Below are 20,249 nucleotides of genomic sequence, written 5' to 3' on the forward strand. Positions count from 1 at the left end.
GGGGGCCAGTGCAATTCCCCTTCACAGTGGGGAAGAGAGCTGTGATCCTACATGGCATGTCAGACTCATTAGCCAGATCCAGCCCTGCAGCAAGAAGGGACCCATCTCCCCCAGGGACCCCATCACCCCACAAACCATTGCTCCTCAGCCTGCCCAGCCCATGTACATGGGCCCCCTTCTAAATGTGGGGGTCCAGCTGCTGGTCCTGGATTAGACACCAGCACACGCAGGGCTGTTCTCCTGCTGCTGGCATCCTCACTGTGTCATGCCAGGCCTTAGGAGTGGCCTGGGTCCTATTTTGGAAACAAAGAATTAAGCATTTTCAATCTTTATTTTACAAAAATAAACCCATTTTGACCTGGTACTCTGTGGCCCCCAACCTTCCCCTCCACCATGCTCCCGTTCCTCTCCCTGAAGCTCCGGCTGTTGCGCGCCGCAGCCAGCCGCTTGCATGGAGGCTGCCGGTGCCGCATGCTCCTGCGAACGTTGCCAAACAAGCACCAGGGAAGGGGGTTGGTGCCCTTTTGTGAATGCCTCCTCTTCCCAGGATCCAAGCTGGAAACTGCCCAAAGATGCCTCCTGGTGGCTCTCCCATTTCTACACAGGGAGCAAGTCTTAGGCAAGTCACTCAGAGTACACGCTTTGAGAAGGGGTGTCCGTCCGCCTGTCCGTCCCTCTCCCTCGGATGGAAAAGCGAGCCCCACGAAGTTGCTTCTTGCCATCGGTGGAGCCGGCAGGCTGCCGTTCCACTGGCTGGCTCAGTGCTGGAAGCGTGGGGAGCTGATGTGGGGCTGGTGGAAGGAGTGTGTGGCGTACAGCACTTCTGGAGGCGGTGGAGGGGACGTCAGGATGGAGCAGAGCGGTTCGTGGGAGCTCAGCATCGAGGCAAAGTGCTTCATCTCCTCCGTCAGCTGCTTGATCTCCCGGCGCAGGGCAGCGTTCTGCCTCTCCAAGTCTTCGCTCTCCTGAGGAGAAAAAACCACAGGGGCTTCCTCAGCGCGGGAGCCTCAGACATGAGCTGGGGACGGCGGGGGTCGCGGTCCCGCGCCTCTCTGCCCCGCAGAGTTTCCAGAATGACACGTTTCCGGTAAATTCGGCAGAGCCGCGCCTGGGCAAACCCCCCTCCCCCAGCCGGCCGGGCCGGGCGCGGGTGCGATGCTGGTGGCCCCAGCCACCGCTCCCCAGCCCCGGCTTACGAGAAGTGACTGTGGCGTGCTCCCGCCCAGGCTTTCTTGCTCCCTCTCACGCACACGCACGCCACGCGGCCGCTTCCCGGGCCACCCGGCCGGGGGGAGGGCGCGCTGAATAACCGCCGTCTTTAAGCAGAAAACCACCTGCCACAGGAAACCTGTCATTGCCCTGGAAAGAAAAGACTCACTGCTTCCTGCTAGCAGCCGGGGAAACCAGCGGCACGGTGGGGAGGAGGGGGAGACGCTTGAGTCAGAAGAAAAGAGAAACCGAGGCCTCAGAAGAGCTGAATTAATAGTGTTATTAATGAGAATAACAACAAAGGGGTTAATAACGATGCTCAGCCTCGTCTCCAGGATCCGGAGAGCATCGCAGCTTTTGCTCCCTCTACTGCTGCCAAAGTGCAGCCAACTCCAGGCTGGAGCATCCCAGGCACTGACCGACCATGGAGCCAGCAGCCTGGGCAGGACCAGAGGAGGGAGGGAGGACATGGCGGCAGGCTCTGCAAACTTAGCCGAGACAGCTAAAGTGGGACCCAGTGCTCTGAGGCCCTGGAAAGCTGCACCACCACCTCAGCGAAGCGAACCTGTCGCCCCTCCACTGGCCCCTCCGCTGCCACGCTGACTTCTGACAGTGCCAGCCCTCTGCGCACAGGTTGAAACACACCCAGCAGTTAGAGCGGCTGTCACTGGAGGAGCTCGCACAGCAAACGGGCATCTCTCAGGCGTGACTAAATGCTTTGGAAGGCATGACTGACATCGAACTCAGGAGCTGATGGGAATCGCCCCCCCCCGGGGCCGGGAGCCCCAGCCTCCCCATGACTCATTCCCCTCAAAACACAAGCTATAAAGCCCTGGGGCAGATGGAGCTGCTGGCTCCTTTCATACCACCACAGCTCAAGCTGAGCCATGCTCTTCTGGGCAGAACCACATCAAAGAAGCAAAGTCCCTGATGCAGAGCAGACCAAAGGCAAAGAGCACTGGGGGAACGAACCCAGGAGCAGCAGGGAGTCACTGTCCACCAGGAATTGGAAAAACATTAGCAAAAATTCACCATCCGTCCTCTACTTGCCTCCCCCCATTTCTCCAGCTGCATGCCAGGATCCTTTCTGTCTGAACCAAACTGGGCTTAGGCCCCCTGCTCCCATCCCCATGGGAAGGCAAGGAGTGTGTGCTATCAATGCTGGCTGAGCAGTAGTAATCTCATATGCAAGTGGTTTGTCATCCGCTCTGAGAAGAGCAGCCCAATTCTTCCTGGTGCACAGCTACGCAGGATCTTCCTGGAGGAGGATCAGAGCCCATATCCATCTCTAGGATTTCCCTGGAGAGAGCACTAATCCTAAGGAAAGGGTATCTCTTCACCCCTCTCAGGCACAGTCGCCCAGAGCAATCACTGCTGACAGATGTAATGCCATCAGCCTAGAGCTGTGTCAGCTCTAGAAGGATCATCAGCTACTGGGAAAAGAGTGAAATCTCTGTCTTAGACCCAGCTCCAACCATGGACTGAGGGCACTATGTAAGGAGGAAGGTTCAGGACCGGCTTCTCAAGAATTCTTCCCAAAAATGGGGATCTGGGGGAATATGAAGGCCACTAAGTCAAAGGATGGTTTTTAGAACATAAGCCCAACGACCACTTTTCAAAGGGCAGCCAAGCCCAGCACAGGGATAAAGATGATCTCTGCCCATTGCAGGCTGCATGTTCTGCACCCTGCCCGCCAGTGGCCCAAAACACATGAGACAGACTGCATTCTCCAACGTGCAAAATGCAAAGGAGCCCAGCCCCTGTGCTTCAACACTGACCACACACTCCTGCCCAAACACACACAGCCAGAAGTGACCATCCCTCCTGAAAAGAAGACGCCTGATTCTTCACATTGGGAAGAGCCACAGGAGTGCCCACAGTGCCACAGAAGGAGAGTGGGACAGCAGGGTGAAACCAAAGGAGGGAAAATCCATGCTAAACAACAGGAAAAGCCTCCGGGTACTGTACAGTGTTCAGATGTAGAGAGAGATACAAGCGCTACCATGGAGACATTTAAAAATATTAGAAAATTATTAATATTTATTTATCTATGCTGTGTGGTGTCTCAGGGAACAGACCAGAGGAGATGGCCCCTTCAGCTCCATATTGCACTATCATCCATACCAATGAATACAAAGCATTACCATCTCAGAAAAGCATCCTTGTACACTGTTGTACTGCTGCATAAATGATGGCATGAAGAACAAACCTGGGGAGACCCAGCCCAGGTGAGCCTGTGCTTTCAAAGAGCTTCTGACTGAGCCAGTCAGAAGAGGTTGGGAAAGGAAATCAGTAATATCAGACTGAGAGATAAAGATGGATTCAAAACTAGCTACAAAACTAAATGCTTCAGTGGCAGTCATCCTGGGCTATGTGCTCTTGCTGCGAGTGCTGTCACCTACATCCTGCCCTGGGCTCGCTTTTCCTGTCCTGCCTCAACTGAGCACCTCCGCTCTGAGTCCCCAGAGGAAAAGCACGTTGTCCCCTGTGTGAGCCCTCAGCGCTGGGGACGGGAAGGGTGGGAGTTCTCACCAAGTGTAGCGTGTCTGCTTTCTGGGTCTGCCTCAGGCGGCTCTTCTGGGCAGCGATGCGATTCTTCTCCCTCCTTTGGACTTTCCTCATGTCATCAGAAGAGTCCTATGGAAACAAGGCATGGAAATGACTAGGTCATGCCCTCCCTTGCCCTGCTCCTGCAGGGCAGTAGGCGGGAACGGGACAAGGCAGATAACATCATTGAAGCACAGGACATGGCATACACACCCTCAGCACCAGGATAAAGCCATACCCCAGGGATGTGTGATGCTTTTTACATCCCCGCTGCCAGGAGGGGCAAGTCTGATACCCTTGGGTGTCCTGGCACAGCTGGGAAATGACCAATATCCCTGCACCAAGACACAGGTCTGGGATATGGCTTGAGGAGCCAGAGTAAGGACCTCTCTCTGGAACACAGACAATCTGAATCCCTTGTACAGAAAACCTTTCCCTTCCCCATCTCTTTGTGGGGATATGGCACAGCAGATATTCCAGGTCCTTGGCTAAACCATCTTTCCAGAGATTCAGCCCATGTTTTCCTCCTGTCATCCCTGTAGGTCCCACTGCCTCTCCATCACCCTTCTCTCTCAGGCTTTATTTGTTGCAGACCCTTACAGTGCAATGTGGCCCCTGCTTTTTTTAACTAGACCAACTCAGAGCTTTTCGTTTTTCCCCAGATCTCATTTGCTCCAGCTCTCTGATCTCTGTGCTTGCTCTTTTCTGGAGTGCCGTGGTAGCAAAGCTTGCAATGCTGACTGCAACACTCCCAAGCCCCTTGGGCAGGGGAGAGCAGAGGTCTTCAGCTTCATGCAGCAACTGTTCTCTGCTGAGATCTGGTCCTGCTGCTCCCTTCTGACAGTTGAAACCGTCACACAGACTCTTTCATCTTCTATTTTCATATTGCACTGCCTCTTTTGTAGGCTCTCTAACATTCACACCACCGCTTCTCCACAGGACTACAAAACTCAGCCACAAAAGTTATCTTCCCAGCCCATCAGTCTGTCCACATCCTCTCCCCCCTCCACCCCGCCCAAGATCTTTTCTTTGAACTTAACCGTTTATCCTTGCCTTCAGTACCCTACAAATGTCTCAGATACAGCACGTCCCAAGTCCTGCACCAAGTCCAGTCCCTATGCTTTGGCAACCCCTGTGCTTTATCCCCTTCTCTACCAGGAGGCCACCCCACCCCTGAGTGCAAGCCCAAAATCATCTGGCCTGATCATCCCCAAGATTTCTGAGCAAAATCTCAGGTACTTGCTGTTGTTGCCAGCTCTAGAGAAATGGCAAATGATAGACATAATAAAGCTTAGCCAGAAAAGGCAGTGGAAATACCTTGGACTTGTGTCGGTATCTGCCAGCAAAAGACCTACCATTAAGGTACCCTGTGCAACAAAACCAAATCCCTCTATCAAGCATTACTGAGATGAAAAACCTCTGAGGCTGACCAGAAAAGAAAGCAGACCCGAAGTGGCAGAGCTTTTGAGGGTCCTGAGTGCTATCCGCGGCAGCAGGAAGCAGGCAGGCTGCCTCTGAGCCGTGCCGGTCCACGGCGACGAGGTGCACACTCAGGCTCCTCGCCAGAGCACCGACTCTCACACCAAAGCTTCCTGCCTGCTGCCTGCCTGGCGTGTATCGCAGGGCCTACGCTGTCCAGGGGGTCCCAGCCCCCCAGTAGCCCCTGGCATAGCCCCAGGTGACCAGGCTTCCTCTCTCCACCCGTACCCAGCCTGGTGGCCGGCGCTTCTGCCAAGGCTCTTGGCTCAGCCCCGCATCCCTCTCCCCACAGCCGTTCCTAGAAAGCCCCGCCATACTGCACTGTGAAAACACCAGCGGTGGATGCCACCCTTCCTCCTGCCTACCCATGGCCCACCGTGAAGGACTCTCCAGCTGGGGAGAGCGGGGGAATGGTCCCCACTTTACCTGCTTGCTGGGAGGGGGAGACTGGCTGAAGCTGCTGGAGTCGCTGCTGTCGGAGCTGTGGGGCATGGCTCCCGTCTCTGGCTCCCAGGGCCTCTTCAGCTTCCTTTGTGCTCTTGGTGTGCTTGCCTTCTGTCTCGCTTCCCTTCCCTCTCCCCTGCCCTCCTCCGTCCCCCCTGAGATGGCCCTTGGCTTCCCGGCTCTCGCCCGTCCCGGAGGCGAGCTGTCCTCCTGCCCTGCGCTCTGCCACTTTCTCTGCCTCTCGTCTCGGAGCCTCTGCACCTTCCCTTTAGGTCTCGGCCTCCTGTGGTTTCTCAGAACCTCGGGGATGTAAGCTGAAAGTCACGTGGCCGGAAACTTTAAGGCGAAGAAGAAAAGTTACAGAAGAAGAAAAAAGAAAAAAAGAAGAAGAAAAAAAAAGCACATCTGGGAAAAATGAGCTTCAAAATAGCCTGAAAAACCCCCGAAAAACACCTTCAGGTGGTTGAAAAACAGTGAGATGGGTTTTCTCCGAGACAAACAGCAGAGATGGAAAGGAAGAAAAGCCCCGGCTCTGGCTGCGAAACGTGGACCCTCAAAGGAGGGCAGTGCGGAGGAGGTGCTGCCGGGAGCCCCAGAAATTCCAGGGGCACCACGCACCGTGCCAGCCCTGCATGGGCAGGGGCTTGGTCCAGACCCAGGCAGCCTCCACCACCCCAGCCCAGCCAGGGAAATTCCCAGGCAGCCACCCACCTCCCCACAACCCACCTACCCCCTCCCGCTGCCCCCAACACCATTGACGTGGGACCTGGGGAGGGGACGGCTACCCTCAACAGGTGCCACGTAAATGCTCTTTGTGCAGATGGCTCCCATGTGTACGATGAAGCACCAGCCCCACCTAAGAAAGGTTTGGGATTGTAGAACATTTGGACTGGTTTTGGTAGGACTGGTATTTTCTATAAGGCAAAGCTCTTTAGCGCTTTAAAATGCTCATTAGTACCTCACCACGGGCCCGTAAGGGGAACATCAACCCTGGCACACAAATTAAAGTGCTGTAAACATAATGGTCTATGGACCCAGAAGATAAACCTTAGACCTAATTCTCACTCCACACCATGGTGTGAGCTTGGCTACACCCCAGGGGATGTGAGACTGTCACACAGGGGTCCTGACTCCCTGCCTGCTCCCCTCTAGCCCCCTCATCACAGCTGGCAGTAGATGACGTGGGACAGGACTATGGGGAGACAGAAGCATTATGGCACATTGGAGGTTGTTTCCTTGCTACTCTGCCTCTGCCAGCACCCAACTTGGGCATGGCCCATGCAGACAGCCGCAAAGGAAAGCTGCTTTGCATCCCCTTGTTTCTCCCCTGGTCTGTGCTGCGTGGGACTACTTCCATCCTTAGTACGAGCCTCAGTAGATTGAAGAAGTGCAAGCAGCTCCTGGGGCAGCAGGGCTTGAGGAGGACCTTCAGAGTACCCATGCTAGAGGCTCTGGAGGTGACAGTACAGGAGCAGGGAGTGCCAAAGCAGGAGTGATTTGCTTTCTGATCTGCTCAAGTCACCAGAGCCAGCAGGATGAACCAGGACCACATGCCAACAGGCTCTCCATCCACAGGCAGGAGCACACATCTTCGGAGCAGCTAAGTTCTCACATGTGCTGTGAGGAGCAGATACAGAAACAGGCACGAACCCACCCACAGTAACCCACTCCTGTGGAAAGCAGCAATTCCCAGTTCCCACTTACTGGTTTTCGTTGCATATTGGTATTCTGGTTGAGTTTCTCCTGCCTCTAGCAGGAGCATTGAGCAAGCCTCAGCCACAGGGCATCAGCGAGGGCACTTGAGAGGCTGTTGTCATTAGGGCAAAAGTATTGGCAGCTTTGGGTTTGCAGCCTTATTGCAGCACAGAAAGAACATGCGCAGAGGAGCACACGCTTGGAGCACAGTGCAGACTTGCATGGGCATTGCTGGCATTTCTTCCCAGCCCTGCCACTCATGGAGCCAACACAGGGGCAAACACATCCAAAAGCAAGAACCACGTGGGGCTGGCTATGGGCTGGGTGGCTCCAGGAAATTGCCTGGCCTCGATCCAGTAGAAAAACTGCTCTGTTTTGGCCTATTTCCCTCTTCAGAAACATCCTGTGGCACTGGTGCACTACCCTTGGCCCTATGATCTGAACATTTCACAGCCTTGAGTGTATTTTTTTCTCCCAGTGTGCTGTAGGGAAATGCTAGGATCCTCCACACTTTTGAACGTGGCTACGAGAGTTTGCTTGCTCAGCATGAGCCACCCTGAGGGACCCCGTCTCCTGGCAGCGCAGCCCCGCTGTAGCAGGCAGGGCTCCTCTGGCATGGCTGGCTCTGGGAATGGAGCCGCTGAAGGCACCAGCGAGACGAGGGGCTCCATGGGGTGTTGAGTTCAGGCCTCCCAAGGCACCAGCTAGCGGCACAACCATCGAAGCATCCATTTGCTCACTGCATCGCTACACTTCCTCTGAACTCTGCAACCCTGTGTGGCACTTCCTTTCCAGGAAGCACACCTCTGGATTTCCCGCTCTCCCGAGGAAACCCACGCTCCTCTGCTGGCAAGCAGGTCTCAGACACCACCTGACCTGCCCTGCTTTACAGGCTGCTGTTGCTCAGGGCAGGATGGAGGGAGCTCCTTCCTCAGGGAAAAATATCCTTGTTCCATTATTGAGTAAATAAGCTGAATTCTCTCCTTTTGTGTCTAGCGAGGCTGGCGGTTGAAGGGAGGTGATTGGGAAGGTAGCGGGTGTGTTGGCAGGAGGTGGTGCAGGCAAACTGGGTGTCCTGTCAGGAGCTGGATGGTCAGTGCAAAACTGGCCAAAGCGTGGCTATGGCAAAGGCTATTCTTTGATCTACAGGAGGAAAGTTTTGAGCTACACCCTGGTTTGCCCAGAGCTGGGCTTTTATTAACAGCTGATGGAGAAATCTCAGGAGAGAGCGACATTGCGGAAGAGGGTTTGGACACTTGGTCTTGCTGAGCGGGAGTAAGAGAGCATCCCTCTTCCCTCCTTGCCCAAACACACTCCTCACCCTCAAGCTGGCTACACTGCTAATGAATTCCAGTCACTTATGAGCAATGAATAAGCGTGCTGTAAATGAGACAGCGTCTCCTGGTGGGAAAGTGGGCAGAACCTTCACAGCTCCCCCCTGGGCTGGGCAGGACCCATCTTGCCTCCTCTCAGGCAGTAGCCTGTGCCATTCCTCCAGAGAGATCTGTGATCCCCTGACCCAGAGCAGCAGAAGCCACCAGTGTGGCTCCACCAGCATCTGCTCACAGCTCTCCAGGTGCTGCCCTGGGCACCCACTGCAGGCACAACGTGGGGACCTGATATCCTGCTGTCCCTCCCCAGGCTCTCCCTCTCCCCTCCTATCAGGGAGATTCTCAGGAGCCAGCCTCCTAATCTCTCTGGTTAATTTAGGTGACTAAATTTACACATGAATAATGACTTTCTCTCTGGGATCATTTAGGTTTCTTGATCTTAATCACAGTAGCTTTGAAATCACCATCAGTGGCACTGGATAAACTCACAAGTGTTAGGTTACTGCGAAACCAGCAGCTTGACAGAGCAGAGATATTTTCCAGAGGTTTTTAGGGGAAGGATGGGGCCATCCAGTTCTGCGTTTGTCTCTTCTGAATAATAGCAGGCACTGCTGAAGGGAGTCTGGTTCTTTCCAGGACAGAGTGGCTGCAGGGACTCTGGAGGCTGGGCTTAGTGTGATCTCGACTGCTAGAGAAATGGTTTGAAAGCAGCAAGATGCAGTTCAGCAGAACAAATGCAAATGTAAAGCGAAGCAAGATGTAGGTAGAAGAACTGGGGAATAACCGACTGGGCAGCAGAATGGCAGGGAAAGATCTGGGGGTTGTAGAGCATCATAAACTGAAGCTTCACCAGCAGCGCGGAGGTGTCACAAAGAGGCCAGGTATTGGCCGGGGGTGCTGGGTGCAAGGCAGAGGAGATGACTCCCCTACACTGCCTGTGCAGCACCAGGACCCATTCAGAGTCAGAGGTCCAGAAGTGGAAAAGTCTAGAAGAAAACAGTACAGAGGATAAATACAGAGGAATCTTGCGCTAAAAGAAAGGAGTGAAGAAGTTGTATCCATTTAGCCTAGAAAAGAGAAGTCTTGGGGGCGGGAAGTGGGTGGGGAGGAAGGACCAGTCTTTGATATGTTGTAATGGAAAGGGTGGTCAGCTGTTTTCTGTGCAGCCAGCACAGGGCAAAAAGCACCTGGCTCTAGCTGCAGCAGGAAAGTTTCAGGTCTGAGGTTCAAAGCAGGATAAGGTTAGGAAGACCTTGTGATGGAAAGTTCAGGAAAGTTATACAGGCCCCTTTATCTGAAGTGGCTGGGAACAAATCTCTGTCAGAAAGGGTCCAGGTAGAATCCTGCTTCTGTAGGAGGGGTTAGAGTTATGTTCCCAGGGTTTAAATAAGGAAAAGGAAAAAAAAAAAAAGCTACTAAGATGGGCTCCTCAGAGCCCAGAGAGCACATGGGACATTTCTCAACCTTAACTGCAGCCAGTCCCTTTGCCCCCAAAGCCCAGAAAGGTCCCTACATCCCACCTGTGCAAACAGCTTCCTCAGCACAGGTGGTTGCTAGAGTTTCCTTGTAAATCTGCTGCTCTAGCACTCTCACCTTCTGCAGGCTTATGGCAGCAACATTCAAAACTGCATCTCACCCATCTTGTTTGCATGACCATTCAGTGCATAGTGCTATTTAAAAATCCAACCTAGAGCAGCTACCAACTTCATCCTCCAGTAAACCACCAAGTTTGTTTCTGCTTCGCATGTAGCATTTTATGCAAATAATTTCTTACAATATTTGGACAATTGCAACAATTTGCTTATCATTCCCCACATGAGTCTGAAGACTTTTGTGTGGAATTTGGTGCTGATAAGAGATGTTAAGCAAATGGTGGTGTTGAACAAAAGTTCTTGCTCTCTACCAGACAAGCTTCTGCCGTGTCCACTCTATCGGCACATGTTAGACCTGTCTGCGATGTGGGCAGGATGGCTTCTCTCCATCACCAGGGCTATTTCATCTCCACTGAGGTGAGTGAGTGTGAGAGTGAGGTTGTGGCAGGTGAGGTCAAGTGTAATCCCATCAAATTCATCCCACCTAGCAGAGAGCAAATGCCCATCACATGAACATTTTCAGTCCTTACTAGGCACAACCTGCCAATATACAGGAAATGGGTACTTTACACCCCGAATGTCTGATAAATGGCAAGGGCTGTAAGTCAAGCACACAAAAGCATGGAAATCCTAGAATTAGCTCCCTTAAGCACGCTGCATTTACACCCTCATGCCACGTAACATGCTGTGCTCTATAACTGCATGATCCACAAAGGTTTCTTCCCTCAGATGGCTGCATTACCTTCATCGCTGTCCTGTGGTCAGAGCCTGCTCCAACATCCTGCTTTTCCATGTCTTCACAGACTCTTTCCAGTGCTCATCACCTCAGCACTGAGTGCTTGCTTCAGGGCTATTAATGAATCAGTTTTCTCGGCCACCTTTTCAGGTGTGGGGGTGGAGTTATCCCTATTTAACAGTTGCAAAACAAGAGACAAAGAGAGATTTAGGTCATAGGTACTCATTCATTTTGGACACACAGTTTGAACCTACTAGGATCTAATTTTTCAGTGGTTTTGGCTCTATATAGCACTTCATTTAACCAAACCCCAGCTCCTGATGTCTGTGACTGCAGCTGCAAACTTTTAGCACTTCTGTAAATCAGCTCCAGCAAATGAGGAAGACAGGGCTGCTCCTGTGAAAGCTCTTGCTTATGCAGCTTACCAACTCACAGAGTAACTTCGAGGCAGGGGCGGGGGCAGACTCAGCTCTCCAGGGAGGCACCAAGTGTCTATCCAGGAGACCCTCCTTTCTTTGTGCAGTCCCTTGCTTCACCAACTGGATAGGAGTTTCCCAGCCCTGCTAAGAAAGGAGGCAGCCTAGCTGACCAGTTCATCATTCCCTCCGGTGGAGGCCCTGCCCAGCCTGGGTGCTGAAGAGGTAGCAATCCAGGGCAAAATGCAGGAGGTGATCATTTGCACGAGACAGCTGAAGCTAGGTTGCGCAGGCAAACCCATTTCTGGCAATTTCTAGCTCTTCAATACTTGGCTTTGCCACTTTTACAGGTTTTTTTGAACATCATTAGTAATGCTTTTTATGTCTGTTTTAAAAGAAGGAAACTATAGAAAGGAAACACCAAATCTGCTAGCTTTCCAGAAACGGACATAGAGCTCCAGGTAGCTGGGGTCTGTCTGAAGCTGCTGGAGGGGGAGAGCAAGCCTGGCCAGAGCCTCCCAGCTGAAGGGTTGGCAGGAGATTGTCAGGGTCTGACCTCCAACACATAGGGGAGCTTCAGTCTCAAGGCACAGATAATTAGAGTTCACCCCAGGCTATTGAAGAAATGAACCACTGTCTCCTTCTGTCCTGTACATATCGACTAGTTGGGTAATTAGCTGAGCAACCTCTAATCTGTTCCTGGCAAGGACTTAGCAGCTCATGAGCAAGTACTCAGATGTGTACTTATATGACTCTCCAGGTCAGCAGATCCCAAATCCTGGTAGAGTACATCCATTTAAGGCCAAACTTTCTCTCACTGCTGTCTTCACAGGCCATGTCTAACTGTTGGGATCCGGTCAGAAACAGGCCAGACCACCCAGCCACGCTGGATATGTACACGCTTGGGGCACTTGAAAGGCTCAGCTGCCAGACGCCCCCCCCAGTCAACCAGGGCTTCTTTGCTTCCGCTGCCTGGGCTGAGCCCACCGGTTGAACTATCCAAGCGCATGGACGGGGACTGCAAAGGGTGCAGATGTTGTCTGACGGTTTGACTCATCTCGGTGGCAGTCTCGTTCAGTGATGATGGGGAAGGCCCAAAGAGGAAGGGCAGTGACCCGTTTAACCAGAAGGGCTGATCCACCCAGGGGTAGACTTACCCGTGCTGGTAAGGGGCCATAGCCCCAGCTTCCTTCATGCTGCCCAGTGTGCACATTTCCAGGCTGCACAAGGGCAGGAGAGGCGTGTGGTTGTCCAGCCCTGCTACTGTGGCAGCAGGACCCAGCCTTTGGTCTCTGCTAGCACTGCAGCAAATCCAACTGCAGCAACCAAGCAGCAAAAATTGTGCTCCCAGGGGATGACCACAGCCTGACGGGGCATTTGATGCTCACTGGGCATTGGTTGCAGCCATGCCCCATGGCATGGTGGCGGAGGGTGAACGCATTACTTGTCTCTTAAATTAATACATGACTCTTGAGTATATTACGTGGCTGCTCCGTGACTCCATTCAGAGGAAAATGTTCTTCAACGCCACCCATCACCATAAAACATGTTCAAGCCTCCCAAGGATTGAGTACAGCTTATTTAGGGCATGTTCTTGCAGCTAACTGTCCTGAGACACCCATCTCAGCAGGAGATGACTGTGAACAGCATTCATGCTAGTACCGTATTCCCACCCCAATGGGATCTGCCTCACTTTTGGCTTCGGGGGGTTGTATACACTGGTGCTCCCTTCCCCCCACCCCCTTTGGTGGCAACAAGTGCTTCCCAAACCCTTCAGCTCACGCAGCGTGATTGGAGGAGGCGTTCAGCACAAGTAGCTGTGCTGATGGGCACACACAGAGTGAGCTTGCGCCCGGGGCGTGCATGGTGCTCGTCCAAGCAGTGCTGGAGTACAGTGTGTCGGAGGCGGCATGGGGGAGGACAGGCAGCGTGGAGCAGAGCGGCTGTGAAGGAGAAGGCAGGGGAGCTGTGCAGAAGGTACACTTGGCGCCCGTGCAAACAGCGCTGATCAGCAGTACCACGCTGGCAGTTATCAAAACACACACAAATGCGTATAAGCCCCATCTGCCTGGGCGCTGCATTGGCACACGCTGGTGCACCCGCCGGCTGGCACGCACAGCTCTCGCCTGCTGGCAGCTCTCCGGGAGACAGCCCGTCCCAGAGCAGGCTGCCAGGGGAGGCAGCGGCAGAGCTGAGCCCCTGCCCCGCACAAGGTTTGTTCCCCGGAGCCCGTGGCTGCCTCAGGGCTCCTCAACACCTTTTTGAGAGAAAGACAAGGGGGGAGCCTCAGGGTTCACCGCCTGGACGCAAGGGAGGACCTGCTTAGTGCTGGCTATTTCAGAAGGCTTGCAAACCCCCACAAGACTCCCAGGGGGCTCAGAGCAGCAGAGGGAAGGAGTGGGCAGTTTCAGATGACCATCAAACCTGTGCTTTCCACCCTTGCATTTCGGTGCCCCAGCATGACAGAGGTGCTCCTTAACCATCCTCCTGGGGCATGGCTGATTTTCCTATGGCTTTGGCAGTGGCTGCCGGCGCCTATGCCCAGACACAGCCGATCTGCAGGCTCTCGGTGGCACCTCATCCCTGATAGTGCTTTGGAAGAGGGATGAGGGAGAAGCGCTGCACCCTAAGCTGTGCCAGCAATGCTGCTGCAAGGCCCTGGCTTGAAGAGCCACTCCTCCTGCTGTCACTAACAACTGCCAACACTGGCCTCAAAGAGGGCACAGAAAAAGAGACAGAAACTCCTTCCCGCCCTTCTTTACCTGAACCCCAAAGTAGGTGTCCGAGAACCATGCCATCTTCTATCTTTTTTAAGCCAAACTTTCTGACTTGAGTTTTAGGTATCCTTGGTTTTCATCTCAATACCTGATCCCTTGTGAGCCCTCTGAAACTGTTGGCCGATAGGGCATCTTGTCCACCTGCACAAAACAGTTTGCTGGCTCTGTGAAAAGTATGTCAATTTACCAGTTTGAAATGAGTTGTCTTTCCATTTCTTTGAACATCTTGTGAGGGGGTGAGCAGAGGAACAGACTTATCTCTAAGCCAGGCACTGCTCTGCACATCTCTATCATGCGGCATTTCAGTAGTTTCCGCTCTAAACTAATGGGACTTTTAGTCTCCACATAGGGAAATTTTCCTGCAGCCTAATTTAGGTCAGCACCCATCTTTGGATGTCTCCTGCTTTCACAGCAGGGCAACCAGAAGCAAACACAGCACCCCAGGAAAGCTTCCCCACAGCCATCTACGATGGCATTACAGTTATAAAGGATGGATATACTCTTCTTCATCCCATTTCTCATGCAGTCTTCCTCCTTTCCTCACTGCCGCATAGTGAGTGGGACCCACCAGGTAGCTCTACCCTGAATTTGGAGCACAGCCTTGAACGCATTGGCACTCTCATCTAAAACACCTAGGCACCAGCTGGTGCTTAGGCGTGCTCCAGAGCGTGGCTTGGAGAAATGCTGAGGTGCTGCTACCCCAGCGTATGAACCCAGCCACCGAGCAGCCCTGGCCCTTGCAGCCACCACGAATGGTTGCTATATCAGGTGAAGAAACGTGCCCCAAAACCCTGTCTGAACGAGGACAGCCCAGCAGGGGACACTGGCAGCTTGCATTGTTCCTAAAACTTGTGCACATAGGGCAGCAACCTGTAGGTGTCCTATAAGCAGCAGAGTGGGTGCCTGCAGCCACATTTAAGTCAGCTCTGCACCTCTCCCTCACAGACACAGCAAACACCTTGCACCTGTACCTGGGAAACTTTGTTTGAACCAGTGAATTTGGTTTTGCCAGCTTGTTATGCTGGAAGCATGGGATGCCATTGTCCTGCCTGGTCACACAGCAGTGCCAGCACGCTCCAGCACCTTGACTAGCTTAGCCACTCAGCCATCATTTGCTGGCTGGAGCTGGTGAATGAATCAGGCCACTTTTTGCTTACAGGGAAAGTCTGCAGAGAAGAAAAGGGATGCCTCACAGCAAACATCTACATAATGCAGCAGTGACTCTGCCTGGCACCCACGGAGTTTGCCTCTGTCGCAGAAGCCAGTAGCCCATGTACTGAGAGGCACTTGCAGATACCCACACATTAGGTCTAGTGCAAACCCCCTCTTGCTAACTGTCTGGTCACCAGGCATTCAGCATCACCTTGCAATGAGCTGTCAGTAGCCATTTTATCCTCAACCAGAAACTACATGTTAGCCTGCCTAAAGGCTCCACTGGATTTGGGAGCCTACGGGCCTGCGGCAAAGCCTTGCTGCCCACTTCCTCCTGACAATCCCTGGCCATATCAGCACAAGCAGGTGTCCAGCAAATCCAACCAGCCTGGATAATGCTGCTGGAACTGAGGCCATGGCAAAGCAGAGGCAGGAACTGCAGCGTCAGGAGTCAGGACTTCCCCTGACGACGCCACAAATGACAACTCAGCAAGTTCATTCTGCAGAAACTAGATAATATCAGCGCAAGGTGGTGGTTACTGGCAAAGGATCCTGTTCCTGAAGCTTAATCTGCGACGTGACAGGCTGCAGTGAAACCTCGCTGTCACACAGACCCAAACTCTGCTTTTGCTGAGACCCACATGGGCTTCTGGAAGTAGCTTCTTGCTGGTATTTCCTAGGAGCTCCAGCTCGCAGTGCTGGAAGCCAGGGCTGGAAAAGCCCATCAGCTTGCTAACACGGGGTCCTTTGTCTAGCAGAGTCCCTTGAGCTGGACAGGCATGTGGAGCTGTCAGTCCTACCCATGGTAACCCACCTCCTGCCTTGAGTGACAAGAGTTTTTTCCTCCTCCCCAGGGGCTAACCTTTCCCCAAGCCCCAGGGCACCCCGCTCACCTGCTATGCAGACAGCTGGACACAGGGCTGGAGAGAGGAAAGCCATTCCTTTACCAATGGGGAACTGGGAGCCTGTCTGCACAGAAACACTTAGAATGGCTAAGCTGTATTAAACTTGGAAGCGACTGAAGTGCAATAAAACCCTTGGCAGATGCTCTTATTTAGAATTAAAGCGGTCTTGGTACAACTGGGCTCACTCCCTCCACCCTGGGCAGGCCTTGCTCACAAAGAGCCCACTGCCTGCTCTGCCAAATGCATCCCCTGGGTTGGAGTCCACTTGAGTTGGTCACTCCATTTAAAAAAGCCAAACTCAAGTAACCCAGTTTAACTCAGCAGCAGGGCATCTGGTGGAGGGTCCTACAGCACCACACTAGCCCACTGCTTTTGCTAATTTGGATTAACTTCTTGCACGCCCTGACAGACAAACTCAAAGGCTCAGTGACATTAAGCTCTCTCATCCCACAACCACACACTGCATCTGCAGCCAAGCTCCAACCCAAACTTGGCCCCAGGTGATGCCTGGGCTGCAGAGCCCTGTTTTGGTCTGTGCAAGCTGCTCTCTGCCTCCCTGACAGCCCCAGCTCCTCCTCCTCCACCCTCTCCCCACGTGTGGGGTGAGGCGCTAAAATGTGCCTGTGCTGGGCAGGAGATCCAGCTGTGTGCAGGCAGAGCCACCGAGGCTGCCGCAGGCACCAAGGCTTGGGGGAGCATTGCAGGCACCAGCTGTGCCTGGAATTAAAAGCTGGTTGCAGTGGGGGAGCCAGCCTGAGCCGGCAGCTGCTCCCGGGCCTCTGCTCTGGGGGCCTCAGCCGCAGAGAACAGGCAAACCCCAGCCGTGCTACCATGGGTGCCAGCCCTTCCCGGTGGCCCTGCCCAGTGAAAGCCAGGGAGACCTCCTGGCTGCAGGAAACGGTTTTTTCCTCAGACATGGTTGGTGGCAGAGCGGCTGTCAGTGAGCTCCCTGCCAGCAGGGTTGGCTACACCTCTGGCAGCACCCACCCTGCCTGCCCCAAAGTCCCAGTTGGGAGATGCCCCCAGCCATCCCACCAGCTGCACAGTGCAGGGAGACTCATGCCCTTAACCAGCAACAAGCGACCCACCTGGCTTTGCCCTCTGGGGCAGTTTCCCAAGCCTAGCAGGAGCACGGTGCCTCCAGAGGGACAGGGGATGCCCATGGTCCCATTCCCACAGCTAGTGCCTGCCTCCCACCGGCTTCCCCCCATGGTCCAATTGCTGGCAACCAGTGATCAAAAATAAGCAAAAAAATGCGCAAAGGCACAGGGAGCCACGTGATGTTTCCAGGCTCAGGGAAGCAACAATTGGGTTTTCTCATTTCTCTGTGATCATCCTGGCAGCACAAGACTTTTCCCCTGCTCCAGTCCTGCTGCCCAGCCTTAGGCCGCACCAGTGCCACCACTGCTCAGCGCAATCTAGCACCCATGGTAATCAAAGAAGTTTCCGTGTATCTTGGTAAATATCAAGGCTGGGGATTTCTGGGGCTTGTTTTCCAGCAAGTTGAGTAGAAGAACCAATAAGGACAAAGATAAATGAATACCTGCTGCCCTTGGCTCAAAATGAAACAAGAGAGGCAGGTCACTGCAAAGGTTAGTTAATACCACTTACCGCATTGTCACGGAATTGCCTTCAGCCTCTGCCAAGAAGGGCAGAGGAGGCAGTTTTTCAAACAGCAAGTGAGAAGAGTACTATGAAAAACTGCAAAGTAACAGCCTCCAAGCATCCTTTGCCCATGACTGGCCAAGGGCCGGGGGGGCTGGATGCCCTTGCCCACAGGGCAGCACACAGGGGCTGGTGCTTGCAGGAGGACAGGGGAACCGGGTGGGGAGAGGGTGAGAAGAGGAAGAAAGGAAGGGAGCCATGACCAAGCTTTGGGGAGCATGATGGGCTGCTCTGGGATGAGCTGGTTTCAGGAGAGAAGGGTGAGGAACTGGCAAGACTGGGGACCCTTGTAGGGAAACCAGGTTCCTGCTGCCCATGGTCCCTGCCACTTGCCAGGGGTTCGGCGAGAAGGGAGTCAGGCATGGAGTGTGGAGCGCTCACACCAACCTATGATAGCTGGACCCCCAGCCCATCACCCCTGCACTGCCTCAGGCCCGGTGCTTTGTGATGAAGCGGCACCTACCTTGCCCTGGGGAAGATGAGGTGAGAGTGGCTTTACAGAGGGAACTGGGGGTAGTATGTGAAGGACACGAGGGAGCCAGGACAGGCATCTGCCTAGGCTTCAGGAGAAATGTGGCGTCATGCCCTGGGGAAAAGGTCCTGCCTGAATTGGTGGGTGTGGGAAGGAGCACAAGGGTTAAGACCTGAATGCGGATCTCACAAAACAGGAAGCAGGTATGTGCTGGAGGGTGCTGCTGGCACCCTGGGAGTTATAGCTGGTGGTCCCAGTTGTCAAGCCACCTCAGGTATCTTCCAAGGAGAGGGGCCTGCAGATGAAATGGCCGGGAAGCACCAGTGATGCCGAGCAGGCGCACGTCCCTGACAAGAACTATCTGACACTGTGGGATGGCACCATGAACCATGGAATCACAGAAAGGTTTGGGTTGGACAGGACCTTTAAAGATCATCTCGTTCCAAGCCCCTCTGCCATTGGCAGAGTCATCTTCCACTAGACCAGGTTGCTCAAAGCCCCGTCCAACCTGACTTTGGACATCTCCAGGGACGGGGCATCCACAACTTCTCTGGGCAACCTGTTCCAGCGTTTCACCACCCTCATTGTAAAAAGTTTCTCCCTTATATCCAGTCTAAACCTACCCTCTTTCGGTTAAAAACTGTTGCCCCATGTCCTGTCACTACAGGCCCTGGTAAAAGTTCCCTCTCCATCTGTCTTATAAGGCCCCTTTAAATACTGCAAGGCTGCAGCTAGGTCTCCTCGGAGCCGTCTCTTCTCCAGGCTGAATAACTCCAGCTCGCCCGGCCTTTCTTCACAGGAGAGGTGCTCCAGCCCATTCCCGTGGGCCTCCTCCGGACCCGCTCGAACAGGTCCACGCCTTGTGCTGGGGCGCCCGCAGCCGGAGGCACTGCTGCTCCAGACGGGCTCTCACGAACCGGCGCTGCGCACCGAGCCGGCGCTCCGGGACAGGCACCCGCGCTCCCTGGCACGGGCCGGCAACGGCGGAGCCGGAGAAGGCCCGGCAGCGGGCAGCTCGGCCGCTGCTCGGCAGCTCGGAGCGCTCCCCGGCCGCGGCCGCGGCAGCCCAGCCCTGCCCAGCCCGGCTCCCGCCGGCGGGCGGCGTCCCGGCCCCGGCCCCGGCCGCGGCCCCGGCGCTCCCGCGGCCGCGCAGCTCCTCCTGCCGGCGGGCCGGGCTGCCGCCGCCGCCCGCACCGGGCTGGGGGCCCCGCGTCGTCCTCCCCGCCACGCCGCCTCCCCCTGCCCCGTGGGAGCGCACGGGCAGCCCGGCCCGGGGGCAACACCGGCCTTGGGGTGGTTCAAGGGGACGCACGCAAGCGGGAAACAGCGAGGCCGCGGTGGCTCCGAGGGAGCGGCACGGGAGAGCGGAGGCAAGGCGGAGAGGAGAGGTCGGCCGCAGGCGGCTGGCTGCTCCGTGCGCTCCTCTGGTCCCCAGTATGCGAGGACCGCGGCGTCCTACTGTGGTCTCATGAAAAGCCATTTCCAGCCACCGCGTGCGCTGGTTTGTGCGAGCACAAGCGAACTCTGGAATGCAACAGCCAGCGAGAAAGACAAGAGCGGGGTCTGCGTGCCAGCAGCTGCAGCGGGGCTGCGGTCCCCCGGGGCTCCCGTGCCAGCAACTGCGGAGACCATCTAAAAGCAGCTATGGGAGGGATCCACAGGCCTCTGTGTGTGTGTGCGCCCATCAGGACCAGGGGTTCAGCCTGATGACTGGCTGGACTGGGGGACGTGGGGCTGGCCGCAGCCTCACATCTATCAGGCTATCGGCTCCAGCACCACTGGCACCAAGCCCTGTCCCAGAAGTACACGATATCATCAGCTCTGACCTC

General features: G+C 54.7%; 1 protein-coding gene across 1 annotated transcript; it reads right to left on the bottom strand.

Annotated features, from left to right (window-relative positions):
* Positions 1 to 296: 296 nt before the first annotated feature.
* Positions 297 to 6,407, bottom strand: BATF (basic leucine zipper ATF-like transcription factor). The gene is made up of 3 exons (XM_069782973.1): positions 5,662 to 6,407; positions 3,742 to 3,846; positions 297 to 965 (listed from the first exon to the last, which is right to left on the bottom strand). The coding sequence occupies exons 1-3, from the start codon at positions 5,725 to 5,727 to the stop codon at positions 759 to 761; spliced, it is 378 nt and encodes a 125-aa protein (XP_069639074.1). The 5' UTR covers positions 5,728 to 6,407; the 3' UTR covers positions 297 to 758.
* Between the last annotated feature and the right edge of the window lie 13,842 nt (positions 6,408 to 20,249).

This window comes from Haliaeetus albicilla, chromosome 5 (genome assembly GCF_947461875.1).
Source record: "Haliaeetus albicilla chromosome 5, bHalAlb1.1, whole genome shotgun sequence".
In the NCBI taxonomy this organism is placed as follows: domain Eukaryota; kingdom Metazoa; phylum Chordata; class Aves; order Accipitriformes; family Accipitridae; genus Haliaeetus; species Haliaeetus albicilla.

Coding starts and splice junctions, on each gene's coding strand:
- BATF (XM_069782973.1), bottom strand. CDS start 5,727: ATGCCCCACAGCTCCGACAGCAGCGACTCCAGCAGCTTCAGCCAGTCT. Junction 3,847..5,661: donor CTCCCCCTCCCAGCAAGCAG/GTAAAGTGGGGA, acceptor TTGTTTCCATAG/GACTCTTCTGATGACATGAG. Junction 966..3,741: donor AAGCAGACACGCTACACTTG/GTGAGAACTCCC, acceptor TTTTCTCCTCAG/GAGAGCGAAGACTTGGAGAG.